This window comes from Rattus norvegicus, chromosome 8 (genome assembly GCF_021556685.1).
Source record: "Rattus norvegicus strain SHRSP/BbbUtx chromosome 8, alternate assembly SHRSP_T2T, whole genome shotgun sequence".
In the NCBI taxonomy this organism is placed as follows: Eukaryota; Metazoa; Chordata; class Mammalia; order Rodentia; family Muridae; genus Rattus; species Rattus norvegicus.
The window spans coordinates 75,302,903-75,320,746 of NC_141541.1; the positions used below are offsets into that span (position 1 = coordinate 75,302,903).

The 17,844-nt window shown below is 43.2% G+C and overlaps 1 protein-coding gene and 1 long non-coding RNA gene across 3 annotated transcripts; both read right to left on the bottom strand.

The window, feature by feature from the left end:
* Nucleotides 1-285: 285 nt before the first annotated feature.
* Nucleotides 286-16,269, bottom strand: Lactb (lactamase, beta). 2 transcript variants are annotated; one of them, NM_001106833.1, is given in 6 exon segments: nucleotides 295-1,065; nucleotides 8,517-8,682; nucleotides 11,240-11,591; nucleotides 11,836-12,026; nucleotides 15,485-15,551; nucleotides 15,830-16,269. In NM_001106833.1, coding segments are annotated over 6 exon segments (1,653 nt in total). In that variant the 5' UTR covers nucleotides 16,181-16,269; the 3' UTR covers nucleotides 295-539.
* On the bottom strand, nucleotides 4,327-7,350 carry LOC148004215 (uncharacterized). Its single transcript, XR_015627801.1, has 2 exons — nucleotides 6,149-7,350; nucleotides 4,327-6,036 (listed from the first exon to the last, which is right to left on the bottom strand). It is a non-coding gene; the product is annotated as an uncharacterized LOC148004215 (long non-coding RNA).
* Nucleotides 16,270-17,844: the final 1,575 nt, after the last annotated feature.

Here is a 17,844-nt window from a genome sequence, read left to right on the forward strand (position 1 = left end):
CCTTCTTTTAAGCTGCAATATACATATTTATGTTCATACATATGTGATTCTCATGAGTGTATTTTCACTGTTTAAATATTCAAAGGTCAATATTTACAGCCTTCTGTTGCATGAGGCATCCTCTATTACACATTTAAAAAGGGCATATTTCAGCCAAGTTCGGTGGCTCGTGCTTATAATCCAGAGACTTGGAAAGTAAAGCAGAAAGATTTAAGTTCAAAGCCAGCCTATGCTACCCAGCAAGACTGTAAAGAAGATGAAAATAAAAACCTAGAAACTAAAGTGTCTCCTTTTATCAGAATATTTTATTTCAAGAGTTAACACTTTAAAAAAAAGTAGAAACAACTGCTATTTCCCTGAGTGTAAAGAACTAATTGTCCAATAAAAAGGCAATTACAAAATTAAGCAATTAGAGGTACATAATTTTCCACATTTAACTGTATTCTATTACAAATGTATTCTTAAAGTGTTTTTGTATTTTGGAACGTCAACATTTCACAGAACGGAAGGCTCACTGTGGACCTGTGCCGCGGTTAGGATTAGTCGGCTCTGTCTTTATCAAACTCCAGGGCGATCTTTAAAGCAGTGCTGTTGAGGCCCACAGACTGCATGTTGCATATGATTGAGACAATTATTCCCCTCGGGGGAACCTTGTTGTTTACGGCCTCTGGGTCCAGTTCTTCAGGGAGGACCAGCAGCACACTGCTGGCACCCACGGCACCTCCAGTGTGTGAGGCGTAGTGCCGCTGCTTCCTGCAGGCGCCGTGCGTTTGCTTCTTCTCTACAACACCCCACGCCATGGCATATTTGCCCTCTTTATCCCAGGACATCTCTGTGTTAGGGACTGGGGTCCACATCATCACCATCGTTTCTGGCTTGAGATATCCAGGCAAGAGATTTTCATTTGAGTTCTTAAACAGCCCAACTTGGTAGCCATACAGCATTGCATTCCCAAACTTCAGGAGGTCCCCCACCGTGGACAGAAATCCACCACCAGCCCATTTATAGGAGTTATCCACGTAAGGTGTGTTGACAAGACGTTTCTTTTTATTGTACACATAAAATCTAAAACGAAGTAAGAATAGTCATTAAAAATGTAATAGTCTATTGTCATCGACTGTCCATGTGACAATGAACAGGTATACAAATGAGGTGTGGTGTAGGGACCATACAAAACTACAAACGACCCATAAACCTTCAGTATAATCCAAACCATAGTGATAACTGGGTCGGTCATCTACTTAACGAACTAAAGCATAGAAAGAACCTTTTCCTATTGGGATGGCTTTCCCATACTAAGCATATCTAATTCTTTTTAGCTAACTAAATAACTTTTAATACTAACTTTTTAACTCTAACTTTTAATACTTGTACAATGCACTGATCAATATTACATATTTGCTCCATGCATGAGGTTAATATTTATAGTGGGTAGATATTCCTAGCCCTTGGGCTTAGTGTTGAATTAGGTGCCACAAATGAATTTTGTAACAAAAAGTGTACACATGAGGATCTTTAGAAATAAGGTTGATACTCGAAAGGCCAGGTTTCTTGGACAAAAACAGCATACAAATGCTATGTCTGAGGACACAACATGGTACTTGTGGGAAAGGCTCAGTTCAGCAAAGTTCAGTTTGAATCCCAACTCTCACCTTTTCTGTTAAGATCACTTTGGTAAACAAATATTTATATAGTTATTTCTATATGTCAGGTCATTTTAATAAAGCACTAATATGCAAACTCGTTTGTTCTGACCAAGTCATCGGAGGTCAGTGCTATTATAAATGCTTACTTGGCTTGGGAATGGCAGAGCTGGATTTAAAACAAGACAGTCTACCATTGTATGCTGTCTCTCCACTTTAGAATCTTACTTTGTGATCTGGGGGTCATTATTCCTTCCATTCAGAGGCTGGGTTATGTATAAGAAAGACTTGCATGTTTCTGATGGGCACGTGCTTAAGAAATAAATGCTAGCTGGAGTTTACCTTTGTAGGTAACAACTACTGATGGATGTCTTACAGCCAGGCGCTGTTCTGATACCAGGAGAGTGTTAAGGACGGACAAAGCCCTGAGCTCTAGGGCTCTGTATTCTGCACAGCAGGCTCAGTGGCTGCTGGGTAAATTCAATGAACCCGCAAACTGTGGAACAGGAGATGCAGTCTTCCTTAAGGAGATCCTTTCTTTTATGATCCATACATGATCCATACATGATCCATACATGATCCATACATGATCCATACATGCTGCTTGGAGGCTTTATGTCTGCTAACTGCCTCCCTCTTCTGATCTGTCTGGGAGTCCATTTCAGCTCCACTACTCATAAGCAGTAGTCAGCCTGAATCTCATCCTGACCACCGAAACTCAGGGACTTCCCCATTACTATCGCCTGCTTCCCAGTTCTCCAACACAGAACTCCTCTGCCTTCCTCTGTCCTCCACCAACCTCCCCTCCCTCTCCTGAGCGCTCAGTCCTTGGGTTCTTCCTGGTTTCAGCTGCTTTTTCTGCTCTAACCTTGGCATTAGTAATCCCAGCCACTCCAGGTATGGTCTCACTAGAACACTCTCATTCTTTGACCGTGCCAGTCCACCAGTCGTAATTCCCTTTCCTTGGTCTCTATTGACCAGGCAAAGCAGAAATCCGTACAGCAAAACTGAGCTTATGCTCGCCACAGGACGGCAGTACTGACTGGGTGACTCAGTGCTAGGGTTAGACCCAGGGCCTTGCACTTAGTAGGTGGTGCTCCACCACTGAGCCATGTCCCCAGCCCTTAGTGGTGTTACACCTTCCTCTCTTGCTCATCCCCTGGTACAGTTATCCTCAGTCTTCCGCTATTACCATTCTACCTGAGTTGGCTCCAAGAAGAATATCACCACACAGTTTGCTTTACTGAGAAGATCAAGGCCATCTAAAGTGAGCTCAAATTTATCTAAAAAGGATATTTCTATCACCATCCATGTTCTGTAAGACATTCCTTCCAGTTTTAAAAAAGATTAATTTTCTGTCAACATCTTTTTGTGTTTGGGGGTTTCTGCTATTTGTTTCATTATGAGGCAAAAAAAAAAAAAAAAAAGTCCTACTATGTGACCTGGTTGGTCCCCAACTCATAATCCTCCTGCTTCAGCCTGCCAAGTGGGATTATAGGTATGTGCTACTACACCTGGCTCTACACCTGCATCCTAAAACTTGACTACCGGTTATACTTCTCACATTATTTTCTCCTGGAAATCTATGGTCCAGTTAAAAGCCACAGCTTATGTCTCCCGTGCCTTTCACCTATCCCAAACCTTCCAGTGATTACCACACTTCCTTCTATGACCTGTAACACAGCCAGCAGTCTCCACAGAGATAATACTACACTCCTAAATGGACCATGACAGATGGAAAAGCCCTACCTGTGATGAATTCTGTATCCTGCCAGACCACCACCTATCCCATCAGTACTTGCTAAACAATGCGTTTACAATTAGCTGAGGCCACAGACCTCAGAAATTTCTATTACAACGAGGCTTTTGTTTCAGTAGGTCTTGGGAGAGGCTCCAAAACCCACATTTCTAACAAGCCTCCAGTTGATGACAGTCCTGCTGGTTCTGCATCACCTTTTGAGAAACAGGTATGGCCCGGCCAGCAAGATGGATTTAAGACACCCAAACAGTGCTGTACAATCATGACTGAGGCCACGAGAAGAGCAAGCAGTTTAGTTTGGCTGAAGGAGGGGGATGAGAGGGGAAGCAGCCAGAGGCAATGCTGGAGAAGTAGACTGGACATGGGCTGTCTATGCTGTGCTAAAAACTCTGGCTCCCTCACCTTAGCGTTCTCTCTAGCGCTCTCTCTCTCTCTCTCTCTCTCTCTCTCTCTCTCTCTCTCTCGCACATGCACGCACACATGCACGCACGCACACATGCATGCACGCACACATGCTCAGACATACACACACACAAAGTTTCTTCCAAAGAGAAGAAAAATATGCTAGCTACGGTGTCTCTTGTCTGTCTTTACTGCTGAACTGTATGAGGGAGCTCACATCCGCTCTCCTACGACCTTTGTTATAGACTGTAGTCTCCATCAGTCTGTAACCACTAAAGGCAGGCGTCTGTTCTCCACTGTCTCCTGCTCCTCTAACTCATGCCTGTGGTCCTCATCTGCCTCGTCCCACTACCACTACTGACCCGCACTTCCTGGCACTCCGTGGGCCCCTCTGCTCTCTGAGCTCTCTCTCCCAGTCCACATCCCCTGGATCCTCTAAATGTCTACATCCATGTCTATATCTTTTTTCTAATTGCTCGTCCTTCTTCATCCAATTATGTGCTGGGTTTTTAGGGGATATAGCAGAATCTTGGAAGAAGAAATTAGAGATGGCTCCGTGCTTAAGAGTTACAAATAACTGGGAGCCACAGTGCGGGTGCTGAGAATTAAAGCCAGGCAGATCCCCTATAAGAGCAGCAAGTACTCTGAGTAACTGCTGAGCCATCTCTCAGCCCCCCTAAAACTGGATTTCTACTAACACTAATAAGTCTCTAATGTGCTTCTGAAGAAAGGCTGAAATATGTTTACTGAAATCACCTGTGGGCCTTTCTCCCTCCCAAACTCATATCCTCTTTTAAAATTCATAACTTTAGAGGGACTATGAGAATACATGTTTGAAAAATGACTCCAATTTTTTTTTCTTTCTTGATTCTACAATATCCCCTAAAAGCCCGGCTCATCATTGGATGAAGTAGGATTAGCTGTTAGGTAAGATGTGGCCACAAGTATATGTCTAAAATGTTAAAAAAAAAAAAAAAAGTAGGAGGTATCAGAGAGATGGCTCAGCATTGAGCAGGTTCACTGTTTGAGCCATGGTTACCACTGTTTGTAATCTAGTTTTGGGAGCTCTTCTGCTCTCCATCAGTAGGCATGCATCGAATACACATACACAGACCTGGGCAAAACACCTGTACACATAAAATAAAAATAAGCAATCTTTTCTTAAGTCTGCAGAAGATTTTTTTAGGCAGCGTTTTTTTATGTATTGCATTGCAGGCTGGCTTTGAACTCACTACGCAGCACAGACCAGCCTCAATTATCCTGCCTCCACCTCCTGAGTGTGGGGATCACACATGCATGATCATGCCCAGAAACAGAGGCTCTGACATGTCTCCTCATGTCTAATAACAACCTCATGAACGCTATTCGGTCAACTTCTGCTCTGCCTTACCTCTTGCCTCTCATTCATGTAGCTCTCCTATAAAAACTTCAACTCTGATCATCTCATAGTGCCAGCACATCAAGTAAAAATATCAATACATTGAAAGGGAACTACATAATGGGAAAACATTAAAGAGAAGTACGTTTTTAGGTTAAGGAATTTATCTCTTAAGAGAAAACTCCAAGCTTGTAAACCTGAATTACTAATATTTTGCATGAACAATCAGTCCTGTGTAACTTCCTTTTAACAGTAAAGCATCTGAAAATACTTATAAATATTAGACATTAGGAACCCTCGTTCATTCTTCCTTTAAGTGTAAGATTACAGAGAATTAGTCTTTAATTAGAAATCTAAACTTGGGGGCTGGAGAGATGGCTCAGCGGTTAAGAGCACTGTGTGCTCTTCCAAAGGTCCTGAGTTCAAATCCCAGCAACCACATGGTGGCTTACAACCATCTATAATGAGATCTGGTGCCCTCTTCTGGTGTGTCTGAAGACAGTCACAGTATACTCATATACATGATATAAATAAAATAATCTTAAAAAAGAAATCTAAACTTTATATAGGCAGATTCTAGTCTCAAATCTCTCTATTTCTTTGGAGAAAACAAATCAGCTTTTTATGAAAATATGGTGGCTCACAACCATCTGTAACCTTATGGTGTGTCTGAAGACAGCAACAGTGTACTCACATATATAAATCTTTAAAAATAAATAAATCTTTAAAAATAAATCAAGGGGTTGGGGATTTAGCTCAGTGGTAGAGCGCTTGCCTAGCAAGCACAAGGCCCTGGGTTCGGTCCCCAGCTCCGAAAAAAAGAAAAGAAAAAAAAAATCAATAAAACCAAAACCCTACTTTTTTTTTTTTTGGTTCTTTTTTTCGGAGCTGGGAACCGAACCCAGGGCCTTGCGCTTCCTAGGTAAGCGCTCTACCACTGAGCTAAATCCCCAGCCCCACCAAAACCCTACTTTTAAACTGAGCCCGCGAGTCTGTCAGCTAAAGGCACGAAAGAGCTCAAAACATGAACAATGCTCAGCTCTAAAGACACCAGGAAACAAAGAGGAGGTAAAGCCAAAATACTACCTGTGACAGCCCAGAAGCCTCCTTTCATTTGTTTAGGAACAATCAGCCTAGAGGAATCCAGAGGGTTTTCTTTCATACGGTTCTGCACTCTAACCCAGCCCCAAAACTAAAGTACTGTGCCAACTGAAAACACTAGTAAGGCCTAAGAAACCGACGGATTGACTAAGGATTCTGCACCTACAACGGTAAACTCATCACTCTGCTCTCGTGGGTGTTAGCTTAGACTACTCTACTTACTCTACAGGGGAGTGCTTCTGCTCTACGGAATCAACACTGTGTGTTACCTATACGGGATCCTGTTCCTATTGGGGCATCTGGGAAAGCCTCAGTTTTATTCAAGACAATAATGAAGCCAGCTAAGCATGGACTCCACCTCTCCCTCCTTACAGAAACCTTTGGCCTTGGGCTATAGGTCTGACCAAAACATTTAGTATTTTGAAGTGTAAGATCCTGAAGGAAATACTTTAAGCAGGTGATGGGCCTCAGGTGTCACTAGTTTTTCAGTTTGCAAAAGAGACACAGATTCATTCAACGACCCTAAAAAGCATTGGTCTGGGTATTATAACTAATATTATTATAGAAAGTATGATTATGCCAACAGATCAGTAGATTGACAAGCTGTGAACATCTAGTTTTGTACAAAATAGTACAGAAGACTAATAGAAAGACAATGTGGTTACTAAATTTACTTAAAGTCTTCCTGAGTACATATTTTTGTGGGGGTTTTGTTGTAATTGTTAGTTTCTCTGTTTTGGAAACGGGGTCTCACTATATAGCTCTGGCTGTCCTGAAACTCACTGTGTCCAGGCTGGTAAAGGCATGAGCCATACTCCTTGCCTGGGTGCATGTTTTTAAAGATTACCTCTTCTCCTAGAACAGCCCTAAAAAGCCTAGTGTCTTTAATGTTACAAAAAAATTTACAGAGACAGCTGGGTGAGGTGCACTCCTTTAATCCTAACACTTGGGAGGCAGAGGCAAAGTATCTATGTGAGTTCAAGGCCAGCCTGGTCTACACATCAAGTTCTAAGACAGCAAGGGCTACATAGAGAGACTCTGTCTTAAAACAAACAACAGCAAAAACCACCAACAACAACAATAAAACCCAAAATACAAAAAAAGAACCACAGCTGAGTTTAGAGGCCCACAAAGATACTCCATCAAATCGAATGAAAACTAAGTAGTGGCAATACGTTTTTGTGCCCTATTTTATATTTGTTTGAAACAAAGTCTCTGGTCCCTCAGACTTGCTATGTAGCCAAGGAACTCTGGGTTTAAAGGCTGTGCTGCCATATCTGACTTTATGAAGGGCGGAGGCATAGATACCCAGAGCTTCACGCACGACAGGCAAGCCCTCTAATAAGTGAGCCATGCCCTATCCCTGCCTTGCTTTACATCAGCGGTACTTTTATCTAAAATGAACCAATCACCACTTTTATATGGGATCACCAAAATCCAAGCAAATCAGGGCTGGAGAGACAGCTCAGCAGTTGAGAGCACACACTGCTCCTGCAGAGGACCAGAGTTCAGTGTGGCACTTACGTCTAGTAGCTCACAACCTCCTGGGCCTCAGCTTGAGGGATCTGCCGCCCCTTGTGCCTCATCAGCACCTGACTCATATGAGCAAAACTATACTCAGACAATCATACACACACACAATTTTTATATAAATAAATCTTTCTTTAAAGTCCAAATAAGGGCTGGAGAGATGGCTCAGTGGTTAAGAGCACTGACTGCTCTTCCAGAAGTCCTGAGTTCAAATCCCAGCAACCACATGGTGGCTCACAACCATCTGTAATGGGATCCAATGCCCTCTTCTGGTGTGTCTGAAGACAGCTACAGTGCACTTATATATAATAAATAAATAAATCTTAAAAAAAATTAAGATGTTTAAAAACCAAATTGTCTATGCGCAGGATAGGCAGTACTTTGGGCTTAATTACTCAGGAGTTTGAACTGTGGCTGTTTCTTTATTGTTCTTGTGCCCTCCTTCTCCTATGATGGTCTCACTCTAGCTCTTGTGTAGCCAAGAGTAATTCTTGTGCCTCATCCTCCTGGTGCTGGGATTACAGGTATGAGACACAACAAACATATTTCTTTCTTTCATTTTACTCATAAAAAACAGACATGTAAAAGGTTCCAAAACATGTGGCAAGCTGATGTTGGAACGGAAACAAGGACAATCTGACTTTCAAACTGACAGGACAATGTTAAGACGTAACACAGCCGGACACAGCAGATGTCTGTTTACCTTGCTCTGTTGTAAATCACTGGCTCGTTTTCTTCCTGGACAGTTGTCAGCATGTCCAAATCATGGAAAATTTTCTGCATATAGTCCAAATATTTATATCCTGAAGTTCTTTCTACTATGGCTGCCAGCAGAGTATAGCCAAACGTTGAATACAAAAACTGACTACCTTGAGACATCATCGCATGGGAAAGGGGGAGAAAATGCTCAATTATTATTCAAACATATGTAAAATATATTTCTGTATAAAATATTTTTATATTTTTGTATAAAAATATTTTACTTTAACATCTAAACACAGGTTACAGGTGATGTGCCAATACCTTAGTTAGCTTTATAACATCCATGCTATGTCCAGCTCCCTAAATATCAGGCCAGCTCCAGGACACAAGAATAACAGAATGATCAACACAGGCACTGCACACTTGTATGAGTCCTTGTCTGAATCTGCTCTTTTATCTGAACATGAAATAAGCAAGTATATGCCACCTCAAACACAACCCTTCAAACTGGCAATAAAATAGAAAGGTGGAAGAAAAGCAAATTTGACTTCTCTGTCGATTGTCTTTGGGGAAGGGTTGGGGGGGGGTAAGGGGCGGGAAGTGCTAGGGGTGAACCCCAGACAGGCTGTGGCGAGCACAGAAAAGCTAAACCTTGGAGTTTCTAGAAGAGAAGAGTGACGTGTGCAGAGAGACACAGACTCTTTGGGTTTCTCCTTATGGATAAAAGACAGAACAGCACCATCTCACGGTTAGGTACACTGAAAAGACAGAGCAGAGGCCGGGGCGCTGGGGTGTCAGCCCTTATTTAGAGATCATTTGGGCTCAGAGCTGCTCTTCCAAAAAGTGCAACTAAAGGCATCTTCCTTCTGGGACTGATTGCCCAGAAGTTGTGAATGCCAAGAGGAGGAGGGACTGAGCCACAGGTTGCCCTCGAAGTCAGGTTTGTCCTGGTGAAAGCTTTAATGGCTGCCCACATAGCAGCATACAGCTAGCTCATGATCAAATGCCTTGTTCTCCTCAACCCATCCCACTGTTTAAGATAAAACTGGTCACATGAGTTTTATCCATCGATCTGTCTGTCTGTCTGTCTGTCTGTCTGTCTATCTATCTATCTATCTATCTATCTATCTATCTATCTCTTAGTTTCTCTGTGTAGCCCTGGCTAGGCTGGAACTCACTCTGTAGACTAGGCTGGCCTTGACTCAGCGATCTGCCTGCCGCTGCCTCCTGAGTGCTGGGTGTACACTGTCACTACCCAGCTATGCTGCTGGCTTTTTTTAAATAAAATGATGTAGGCATAAAATTTTATTCAAATATGTGCATATATATATATCACTTAGTGGTTTTAATTTAAGAGTTTATGATTTATACTAAAAATAGGTAGAAACTTTATTTTTAAATACAAAATCCATAATTATATTTTCATTGGTCTTTTTTAGTTATATCTATATCATAATGTTGAGTCACAGTAAAATCATATATATATATATATATTTAATTATGTGTACGGGGGAACGGAATGGAGTGCATATTGAGGTTAGTTGACCTCCTGGGTCTGAAGAGAGCATGAGATTCTCAGGAGGAGCTGGAGTTTTGGAAAGCTATGAGCCATCAGAAGTGGGTGCTGGAAGCTGAGGTCAGGCTCTCTGCAAGAGCAGTGCGTTGTTGCTCTTAACTGCTAAGCCATCTCTCCAGTCTGCAGATGGCTTTCAGAATGAAAACAGTACACCAATTTAAGGAAAAAAAAAACACAAAGAGTAACACAAGGATAAAGCCAAGCATGGTGCTACCCATCTGGAATCCCAGCACCTGGGAGACTGAGGCAGGAGGATCACAGGTGAGGCCAGCCTGGTCTACACGGTGAGCAGCTGTCTCAGAGAAAAAGCAGTATTTTATAGATTAGCGTTTGGAGGAAGGTAAGGTGACTAAAAAAAGGCCCCAAACAAACAGGCTGCAGAGCCATTGCCATGCTAACCGCGTACAAGCGCAAAGCAGCACCTTCGCCTCTCCACTCGCACCCAAGTTTAGTTTGGAGAACTATTATTCCAACTCTCACAGTTCCCATGAATATCTATCTCGGTGCTGAGATCTCTGATGGGGTAGCCTTCTGTGACACTAAAGCTAAGCAGCTCTCTACCTGGCTGTTAGAGGAGAGAGCTCAGTCAGGAAAGTGCTTGCAGAGCAAGCAGGAGGACCAGGGTTCCATCCCCAGGGCCCACATAAAGGAGTCGGGGGTGAGAGCACGTGCAATCCTAGCTCCAGGAAGCCAAGATAGCTCAACAGGTGAAGGTGCTTTGCTGCCAACCCTGAAATCAGTCTCTGGGACCCACATGGTGGAAGGAGAGCTGACTGTGGAAAGTTGACCCCTGACCTCTGCACACATCACAACAACTAAATAAAATGTAAAAAAGAAAAAAAAAAAAAACAATGAGAACTCTTTCTGGGGAATGATATCTAAGGTTGTCCTCTGGTCCCCACAGGCATGAGAATATACACATGTGTAATATACATGTATGCACAAGCGCGCACACACACAAGTGCACATGCATACACACAGACACTTGCACACACATGCACATACGCACACACGCATGCAGGCACTATAGGCCCGTTACAGTCATTGACCTTATTGAAAGCCATCAGGGTGGCAAGCAACAACGTGACCTTCTGAAAAAGGAAACTTCAACACTAACAACTTTGTTAGGGGAGGGAGTCAGGACTCACCAGGTTTAAAGAATAAAGGATCATTTTTAAATAATCTTAGTGATTCGATCGAATTTTCGAACTTTTCTTTCAAATATAATTCGCCTTGTTCAAAGTCATTCTTCTTCTTGCCCGGCTTTGCGCTGCGGCATTTGGCTTCACTGTCCTGCTCAGCTTTGGCTTTCGGTGAGTCGCTCTTGTCGTTATCCTTGCCTCCCTTTTCTTTCAGTTCTTTCTCTTGGTCAGGGGGTAGTGTCCCTTTCATCATCTTCAAGGCTTTATAAGCCTTCTCTTCTTTCACTTTCTTCATGTCCTTTTCATAATGACGAATTCCACTTAAGTGGGAAATTAGTAATCTCGTTGTGACAGAGACCTAAGGACAAAAAACAAAACCCACAAGACTTCATTGACAGTGGTAAACTGTAGCGAACGAGCCAACAACAGCCTTGGAACGGAAGGAAGGCTCACAGAAAAATAGCCAACAGATTGTCATCTAGATTGATCAAGAAATCTATGAGACAAAAACAAGCCAAAGAACTCTATTAAATATTTAAAACAGGGTTCCAGTATACACAGTGTAACATACCCGTGGGGAAACGAGCTGTGAGTGTCACTACCTTTTCACCCTCGTATTCTTTTTCTGGGAACTCAGGGACATAGTGCTGCACGGGGAGGTCCAGATCCAGCTTCCCTGCTTCCCACAGTTTAGCCAGAGCCACCATGGTAAGGCTTTTGCTGATGCTTGCAATTCTCATGACCGTTTCTGGTTTGCAGGGTACTCGGTTCTCCACATCTGCATAGCCTAAACCTTCAAAGGAAATAAGAGCAGAAAGTCTGATACTGAAACTGTATCAACTAAAATACATTAGGTGTTGCTTTTATTTTTTTTAAGATTTATTTATTTATTATATATAAGTACACTGTAGCTGTCTTCAGACACACCAGAAGAGGTCATCAGGTCCCATTACAGATGGTTGTGAGCCACCATATGGTTGCAGGGATTTGAACTCAGGACCTCTGGAAGAGCAGTCAGTGCTCTTAACCACTGAGCATCTCTCCAGCCTGGTATTGCTTTTGTAAGACACCGGACTCGTACGGATGACAGTCTCATCAATACTGATGATAGTAAACGTTTACAGCTGAACTAGAGTTTACCTGGCAGCCAACAATTTCCCATCCAATATTTTCAGATATCATTAGTTTTTCTTAGCTTAACAATATAATGATGACACTTCTTTTTACACAGCCCAGGTTGGCCTTGAACTCAAGATACTACTTCTGTTTGGGATTACGAGTATTGTGATGGCTATTCTTGGCTGTTAACTTGACTACATCTAGAACTAAAATGCAAAATAGAGGGCATACTCGTTAGGGAGTTCTGTTTAATTTGAAGTAAAGTGGGAAGATCTACTTTTAATCCAGATCTAATCTGAGCCATGCCTTCTGCAGGAAGCCTATAAGAACATGAAAAGAAGGAAGCTTTTGCTCTTTGCCTGCTTGCTCTCACCTCCCTAGCAAGTCCATTCCTTCACTCCCATTAGAGCCTATTTCTTTGGGATTCTAGCATTTAATGAAGACCAGCTGAGACAACTAGCTTTATTGACTGAACACTTAGTGGACTCTTAGACTTTTCATTCATAGCCAGTCATTGTTAGAGTAGCTAACCACAGCCTGTAAGTCAGTCTAATAAATCCACTTTCTATATAAACAGAGAGAGATTCATTCTGTAAGTTCTAAGTCTACCTAATATAGACTTTGGTATCAAAAGTGGGGTAACAGATATTATAGCTAGATCTGTATAACCACGCTTATTAGTAAATGATTTACGTTCTTTAAAGTAAACATCCCTATTCTTCATAATTCCTTATAATTTCTGTTTCTGAGCATCCTCACTGAATTCTTTATAATAGCCAGCTAATAAAACAAATACAAAAGTATGCCAAATTCCCTCTCCACTTGCTTAATGCAGCTGTAGCCAGAAGAAAAACAATATACTAATTTTTAAAAGCTTCTTCCAAAAAAATTTGGTTTTCATATTCAGCACAGTGTAAAAGTATGCAATCAGATGTAAGAAATAGAAAAAGCTGAAGTATGAAAAGAATAAAATGGTAAATGTAAAAATATTTGTGTAAAGCTTCTACTTAGAAATCTGGCATTTGGGGCTGGGGATTTAGCTCAGTGGTAGAGCGCTTGCCTAGGAAGCGCAAGGCCCTGGGTTCGGTCCCCAGCTCCGAAAAAAAAGAACCACAAAAAAAAAAAAAAAAGAAATCTGGCATTTATTAAATTCTTTTTTATTATTTTTATTCTCTCTTTTTCCTTCCTTCCCTCTTCCCAATCCTTCTTCCTCTCTGTCTGTCTCTGTCTCTCTCTGTGTGTAAATTGTGTGTGTGTGTGTGTGTGTGTGTGTGTGTGTGTGTGTGTGTATTACACGCACCTATAGAAGTCAGAGGACCACTTGCAAAAGTCAATTTTCTCCTTCCACCATATTGGTCCCTGGGCTTGAGTTCAGGTTGTAAAGTTTGGCCTTTGTGGGCACCAAGTATGCACATAGTACACAGGCACACATGCAGAAAGAGCACTCATACATATAATATTATGCATGCCCACAGAGGTTAGAAGTGAGTCACGGTTTACTCTGGAACTAGAGTTACAGGTAGTTGTGAACCACCATGTAGGAACCAAGCCCAGACACTCTGCAAGAGCAGCAAATGCTCTTAACCACGAGCTATCTCCTAGCCCTGCCCCTGTTAAGCTTTTGGGTCAGGATCTTCCTATCTGTACCCCAGATCAAACTCGAGGTGATCTTCTTGCCTCTGCTCTTCAGTGTTAGGGTTATAGGCACGTGCTACCATGTCCAGCTTATTAATTTGTTTCATAACTAACTATATTGATTAGAAAACACATATACTCAAGTAAAATTTCCAAAACTCTACCACTTCCAACAACATCTTCTGAAACTGTTGCTCTCCTTAAATAATGCCTAAAATATCATTTACTAAAAACCTAGTGATGAGGTGGGTGTGGTGGCTTAAGTCTTGAATTCCAGTCCTCAGGAGGCAGAGGCAGGCAGATCTCTTATGAGTTTGAGGCCAGTCTGGAAAGTTCCAGGACAGCCAGGTCTGTTACACAGAGGAACCCTGTCTTGAAAAACAAAACAAAATAAATAAATAAATAAGCAAACAAATAAATAAAACCCAGGTGATGAACTGGAGCACTTTGTTCATAATGGAGAAGTTATATTATGAAATAGTGCTTGATACACTTATTATAAAAGGAATAGAAATGGCTCTCTCAAAGCTTCTAACTTTAAGGGAGGGATGGATTCTAGGGTCTCTACATGCTCTAGCTGGCCTGAAACACACTATGTGACCTTGAACTTCTGATCCTCCAGCTTCTGCTTCCTGAGGAATGGGATCCCAGGTCCATACCACTTTGATTTATGTGGTGCAAGGAACCATATCCAGAACTTGAACCCAGAGCAAGCACCAACTGAGCTCCATTCCAGACCAAACTTTTTGTTGTTAAAACAAACAAAACAGTTAACACTTTTGCCTCATAAATATAATAATAATGTAACTCATTAAGGACCAGGGATATCATGTATTCCTAACACTTAGTATAGTGCCTTTTACAGAAGTGGGCAATAAAAAAAATTACTGAATTAAAGAATAAAACTATGCAGAAACTGACGTTTTAGTTACTAATAAGGGTTATTTAATATGTGCTAATGGTAATTTAATGGATTGTTCTGCATTCCATTTTCAGACCAACTCTTAAGAGTAAACTGGAAGAAACAAAAAAATTTTGAACACATCCATGTACTTGAGTCACACAACTTAAATTATTTACTTCCTTCTTTCTTAATAAGATTTATTTATTTAAAATAAATTATAGCTGTCTTCAGACACACCAGAAGAGGGCATTGGACCCACTACGGATGGTTGTGAGCCACCATGTGGTTGTTGGGATTTGAACTCAGGACCCCTAGGAAGAACAGTCAGTGCTCTTAACCACTGAACCATCTCTCCAGCCCAATTATTTGTCTTCTTTTGCCCTCACACATGAAGGTTAAGTAAGCAAGCTTCCACTTAGCTATACTCCTAGCCCAGTTAGTTACATTTTAAACTTTTCAGTGATAAATGAAACAGCTTGATTATTCTAGTGAAACATTATCTCTACAAATGAGCCACTTTTTGCAACTCCAACTTGTAAAATATCAGTATTTTTATTTCACCAGTAACAAAATGAGCCACTTGCTGAACTCACCTTCTGACCAGACTTCTTTTCCATCTACAGAAACTCCAACCACTATGCCAGGGGCACCAACCTCATCCTAAGAGAAAAGAAGAAAGACCGAGGTGGTTCAAAAGTGAATCTGACTCCGCCCACTCTGCGGCCCCGCCCACCAGGAGGACAAAATTCTGCTCGGATTGCCCCGTCCCTAGACGTGCGCTGGACTCGCTCTCTAAAGGGGAAGGGGCGGGCTCCTCCGCGGCCGGTGACCTCAGCTGCTACTTGAGCAACTCTGAGACCGTCAGCCCGCGGCCAGACAATCGGAAAACCGAAAGTCTTTTTCGGAAGCCGCCGCCCTGCCTCCCACTGGGTCCGCACCTTGATCCGGTGCAGCAGATCGCGGCTGCTCTCTATGGCTCTGGAGAAGCCCCTGGCAGCGGGCGACGCAGGCGTGTGCGGGCTCCCTGGGCCCGGGGCCTGCTCATGCGGCAGCTCAGTAGCGCCGGACGCCTCGGGGTCCGCGGGGGACTGAATGGGGACGGCGCCCCTCAGCCCAATCGCCAGTTTCGCCCCAAGAGCCAGCCCCAGCCCGAGCCCCAGGCCGCCGGCCCATCCAAGGCTCAGCATAGGCAGGCCGGGTCGCCCGTGCGCCCCACGCCGCCCTCCGCCCAAGGCTGGGCCTGCGGTGGCCGTAGCCCGAGATGTCACGCTTGACAGGAACCGGTACATGTCGCCTCCGCAGAGCCAGCTGCTTCCTAGCTTCCTAGCTTAGCCAGCGGCCCGCGGGACGAGGGGCGGGCCTGGGGCGGGGCCTTACGTCCCGCTCAGTCAAGGCCCGAAGGGTGAGCGACGAGCGCATCGAGCGCCTGGTCCTCGGCTCCTTTCTAGCCTTCTGGTTACTAGTCCTCATTGGTTCCTCCCTCCTTTTCTTGCTTTCTTTTCCCTCCCTCTCTTTCATATCTTTCTCTCCTTTTATCTTCTCCCTTTCCTCTCTCCTCTTCCTTTATCTCTAGCGCCCCCTCTTGTTTTCTTTTTCTCTTGCATCCACATTTCTCCCTTTATCTTCTTTGCCTCCCCACTTCTTACTTTATTTCTGTTTCTCTCCTTTCTCCGCCCCACTTTATTTTCTCTCTGTTCCTCAAGCCTCTCTTTCTTTTCCTTTTTCTCCTCTTCCTCTTCCCTCTCCTTTTTCTTGCTTCTTCTCTCCCTCAACACACATGACATCCTTAGGCAAGTCTCCTGTCTGGTGGCAAAGCAACACCCTCTTGCCACCCTGCCTGGATCTTAACAACACTCACACCTTTGCTTGACTGAGGTGGGCAGTGGTTAAAACACTTGCCATGCAACACACAGGACTGGGATTCAAATCCCCAGAATCCAGGTGAAAACGCCCAGTGGGCGTGGTGCCTACCTGTAACTGAGAAACGCAGCTTCAATCCAAAGTTAGAAGCACAATTAAAGATGATTCCCAACGGAGTCTGGGGCATTCACATGCAAACGCAAGTATGCACATACATGCACAGGCATGAAAATGGGAAAAAGAAAAGCTGATGTGGGTTTCGTTATCCTTTTAGAAGAATTTTATGTCTTCACTCGCCTTCCTGCCCAGTGACAACCGTGCTAGCAAACACGTGTCGTCCCACTAAGCATCATAACTCCCCTGGAGATTGGTTGTATTGTCCGCCATCAGATACAGGAGGAAACTGGAGTAAAGGGAGATTACAAGATTTGTCTAAATCTACAGAGAGGTCAGGTGGTGGCCCTGAAATTTACATTCTCAGCCTTCCTCTCTTGTCGGTTTGAAGGGTTCCACAATCAGAGGCACGGGCTTTGGGAAGCTGGTGGTGCTTTGGCTAAGACCTGTGGCTTCCCTGTGGCACCAGTGGAGGAAGATGCAGCTAGTATGACACCATGGCCAAGGTCCACTGGAATGGTACGGCTGCCCTACCATACCCAGTCCTTTCCCTGCAGCATCCGCCAGCTTGTGGGGTTGCCTAAATAGTGAAAGTCCTAATGCATGTCTCCTTTATATCTGTGTATTTAAAAAGGCTCCTCTTCCCTCTCCAGTCGGGGAATAAAATAAGCAGGCTCCACCGGTTATGTTTTAATAATTCATGTTCTATTATAAGGTAGTCTTTGAATTTGCAGCTGAGGATATGCCTAATGTGAAGGGCCCGGACCCCTCCCTTCCCACCTTGCACATCCCACCTCTTGTCTGTGGCTTATCTGAGCTCTCTGAAAATAGAAGAGAAATGCTTGCAAGCCTGGCCCACATACAGGCTTTCCCTCTTTCTGAAATGTTCCATTTTCTCAATGTTGCTTTCCTCCGGCCATCTTACCCTTCCGCAGCCCTGAGCTCTGGGTTACAGTTTGACTTAACTTTTTGAACTTGT

Excerpts from the sequence above, each read along its gene's own strand:
- Lactb (XM_087561151.1), bottom strand. The coding sequence starts at position 16,180 with ATGTACCGGTTCCTGTCAAGCGTGACATCTCGGGCTACGGCCACCGCA. Across the intron at positions 15,552-15,829 it reads ATCTGCTGCACCGGATCAAG|GATGAGGTTGGTGCCCCTGG; the intron begins GTGCGGACCCAG and ends CTTTTCTCTTAG. Across the intron at positions 12,027-15,484 it reads AAAAGAAGTCTGGTCAGAAG|GTTTAGGCTATGCAGATGTG; the intron begins GTGAGTTCAGCA and ends TTTCCTTTGAAG.